At 47.0% G+C, this 3,638-nt stretch overlaps 2 protein-coding genes across 2 annotated transcripts in view; one reads left to right on the top strand and one right to left on the bottom strand.

The window, feature by feature from the left end:
- LOC112139403 (serine/threonine-protein kinase WNK4) overlaps positions 1 to 3,490 on the top strand; it is a gene marked incomplete in the record, with an annotated part of 24,823 nt that extends 21,333 nt beyond the window's left edge. The window contains 1 exon segment of the mRNA XM_036216534.1: positions 2,153 to 3,490. Within this exon segment, the coding sequence (XP_036072427.1) occupies positions 2,153 to 2,155 (3 nt within the window).
- kpnb1 (karyopherin (importin) beta 1) overlaps positions 3,277 to 3,638 on the bottom strand; it is a gene marked incomplete in the record, with an annotated part of 17,704 nt that continues 17,342 nt past the window's right edge. Inside the window, 1 exon segment of the mRNA XM_024262189.2 lies at positions 3,277 to 3,638.

Consider the following 3,638-nt stretch of genomic DNA (forward strand, 5'->3'; position numbering starts at 1 on the left):
TTTACAGTGGTATGCAAAAGTTTGGGCACCCCTCTGAGATTTCATGATAATTTGCTCTAACTTCATGAGAGAACATCACAGCAACATCATAGGTTGTCCTACAGAGATATAGACGTTTGAGTGTTTTCCAGACCAAAATTCGTGAAGTAGAATTACATAGTCTTATTGTTATAAAATAAAATGTAAAAAGTGTGATGTGCAAATGTTTGGGCACCCTTTTAATCACGTTCATTTCAAGATCCGTAGGGATTTATTGCTGACAGGTTGCAGCACAAAATGGCTTTGCTTAGCTCATTAGACCGTCAATTACAAATACAGGTGGAACCAATCATGGAAAAGGCTATTTAACTGGGGTCAGGGCTGGCTGCGCTTGTTCTGGGTTATTTCTGAGAGGGTGGCAACATGGGGGCCTCTAAACAACTCTCCACTGACCTAAAAACTAAGATAATTCATTATTATGAATTAGGAGAAGGGTACAAGAAGTTATCTGGAAGGTTTGGACTGTCTGTCTCCACAGTCAGAAATGTAGTGCGGAAATGGAAGGCTACAGGAACAGTCCTTGTGAAGGAAAGATGTGGGAGGCCGAGAAAAATACAGGAAAGGCACAGGCGAGGGATGGTTAGAATGGTCACAGACAAGCCACAGACCACCTCCAGACAACTGCAAGAACACCTGGCTGCTGATGGTGTGCGTGTTCATCGCTCCACAGTCCAGCGTACTTTGCACCAGGAAAAGCTCGTTGGAAGGGTGATGCGCAAGAAGCCTTTCCTGAGTGTTCGCCACAGGAAGAGTCGCATGAGGTATGCAAAAGCACATCTGGACAAGCCAGAAGCATTTTGGAAGAAAATACTGTGGTCAGATGAGACTAAGATAATGTTATTTGGTCAGAACAAGAGGAGTTATGCGTGGCTGAAAAAAATAGTGAATTCCAGGAGAAGAACTTTTGTCTACTGTGAAATTTGGTGGAGGATCCATCATGTTGTGGGGCTGTATGGCTAGCACAGGAACTGGAAACCTTGTTAAAGTTGAGGGCCACATGAATTCCTCTCAGTATCAGCAGATTCTTGACAAGAATGTTCAAGAGTCAGTCACAAAGTTGAAGCTACGCCAGGGTTGGATTTTTCAGCAGGACAATGATCCAAAGCACAGTTCAAAATCCACCAAGGACTTCATGCAGAGGCACAAGTACAATGTTCTGGAATGGTCATCCCAGTCCCCAGACTTAACATCATTGAAAATGTATGGATTGATTTGAAGCAGGCTGTGTACGCACGGAAGCCAAGAAACCTGACTGAACTGGAGGCGTTTTGTATGGAGGAGTGGTCCAAAATACCACCTGCCAGACTTCAAGGACTTGTCTGTGGCTATAGAAGGCCTCTACTAAATATTAATGGACTTATTTCTTTGGGGTGCCCAAATTTATGCACATGCCTATTTTTGTTTAAATGGACATAAAAATGTTTCTGTTGGACCAATTAAAATGATTTCACTCCTGAGATGTTTCTGTTTCATCACGGTACGACATATGTTCAATTGAAGTTGCTGCTTCAAAAGCTCAGCAAGTGACAAACTGATAAAGTGATTTTTCTAAGGGGTGCCCAAGCTTTCACATACCACTGTAGATCCAGAACCAGAATCCATGTTCAGAGCCTGTATCCAGATCAGATTCAGATCCAAAATCCTGGTTTAGAGCCAGAATCCAGGTTCAGAACCAGAATCCAGATCCAGAATCAAGGCTCAGAACCAGAATCCAAGTTTAGAGCCAGTATCCAGATCCAGAACCAGAATCAAGGTCCAGAACCAGAATCCAGATCGGGCTCAGAGCTGGAGTCCAGATCAGTACTAGAGCCAAAATCCAGGTTCAGAACAATAATCCAGATCAGGTTTAGAGCTGGAGTCAAAATCAGAACCAGAGCCAAAATCCAGATTAGATACAGATCCCGAATCTAAGTTCAGAACAAGAATCCAGGTTCAGAATCCACGTTCAGAACCACAATCCAGGTTCAGAGACAGAATCCAGGTTAAGAACCAGAATTTAGATTCAGAACCAGAATCCAGATCGGGTTCAGAGCTGGAATCAGAGACAGGTTTCGTGTTGCTTTTTGTTAAACTGCTTACTGAAGAACCGTGACCTCTGACCTCTGTGCTGCAGTGACCGGAGGTCCTGAGGAGAAGATGATTCTCCGTTCAGATGAAGGTCATGACCTGAGAGCGGCGTCTCTGTGACAACTTCCTGTCAGGAACTTCTGTGAAGCGGCAGAACGTGGAAACCAGACTCTGATCAAATCTGCGGCTCGGCCTTTGATGACGTCCTCCTGTGACGGTGGCGCCACCCTCAGGCTGCAAGTGGAGGCGTGGTCTGAGCCAGCAGAGTGTAGGCGCCGCAGACAACAGATGTTAAGCGGCTCCACGTCAGAAGAGAAGCTGAGATGAGCGACTTTCACTCGGGGCTCCACACTGGCGTGGGGGCGGGGCAAAAGGAGGAGCGTCCGGCTCCTCTGAGCTGATGCTGAGGAGGATGAAGGCTCCTGAGGGACGACCAGAACCGGTCCCCGAGTCCTGGATGTTTGTTTTCAAAACAATCGTGTCACTGCGAGATTCTTCCCGACGTTCCAGAGGGATGTTGATGATAGAAGCAGTGGTCACTATGGAAACCATCACAAGAAACTCCTCCTCTCTTCTGCTGAAGGGGGGGGGGGTCTCCCTTCACGGACTTTGATGTCAGGACTTCAAACTATCATAGAACCCATCCTGGTTTCCAAGCGGATCCTTCAGAACCCAGAACCAGTTTCATGTTCACATGGGGTGCAGCAGAACTCTTCTGGGGTCAGATTTCCTTAAAGAACCAGTTCCCCTCTGAGGTGGTTCCACAGTGATCCAGATTCTGAATTTCCTCAGAACTTGAAGACGTTCATTTCCAGGTTTGTTCTGTTAAAATATGAACTATTATTTATTTCAAAAAGACGTTTGGTTTCTTCAAGAATTTCACCGTTTTCTAGTTTACTGTTGGAAGTCAGAAAATAAAAGTTTCATGAAAGTTTCATCGCTCTGTCCGTCTGAAGCTGAGACTCCAGTGAAGCACCTGATGGACGGAGGTCTGCAAACGCACAACCACACACAGATTCCCTCATGCTGGTTGGGTCACCAGTGACTGCTGGAGGTTCTGTGGGCGGGAAACTGCAGACGTGCAGCTGGACGCCTCATCCGGGCGCTGCAGGAAGCGGCGAGGAAGTTTGGCGTCCAGCAGCTTGATCATGACCACAGAGGCAGCAGAGCTTCAGAACAATATAGACTTTATTAGTTCACTAAAGTGGAAATAAAGACTGGCTTCCAATGATTCACAATGCAACAATCCAGCATCTGGTTCATGTACACAGGAAGTGCATTCTCCCTACAGCTGCAGCATCTCTCCAAAATAAAAGCCCACACAGCGCAGCTCCAGTTCCCAATGATCCGGAAAGGTCTCAGAGCGCGGCGCCCGGCCAGAGGACCGCCCCGCCGAGCCCAGACGCACAACCCCCGACAGTAGGCCAAACAAAAAAAGTCCTTTGGGGTGTCCGGAGTCCAGCTTCCCAAGTCCAGGAGGGGGGGGGACAGCAGGAAGCCAGAATCACAGCACAGCTCGGGAATGTTTCAGA

The sequence above is a fragment of the Oryzias melastigma genome, linkage group LG17 (assembly GCF_002922805.2).
Source record: "Oryzias melastigma strain HK-1 linkage group LG17, ASM292280v2, whole genome shotgun sequence".
Taxonomy (NCBI): domain Eukaryota; kingdom Metazoa; phylum Chordata; class Actinopteri; order Beloniformes; family Adrianichthyidae; genus Oryzias; species Oryzias melastigma.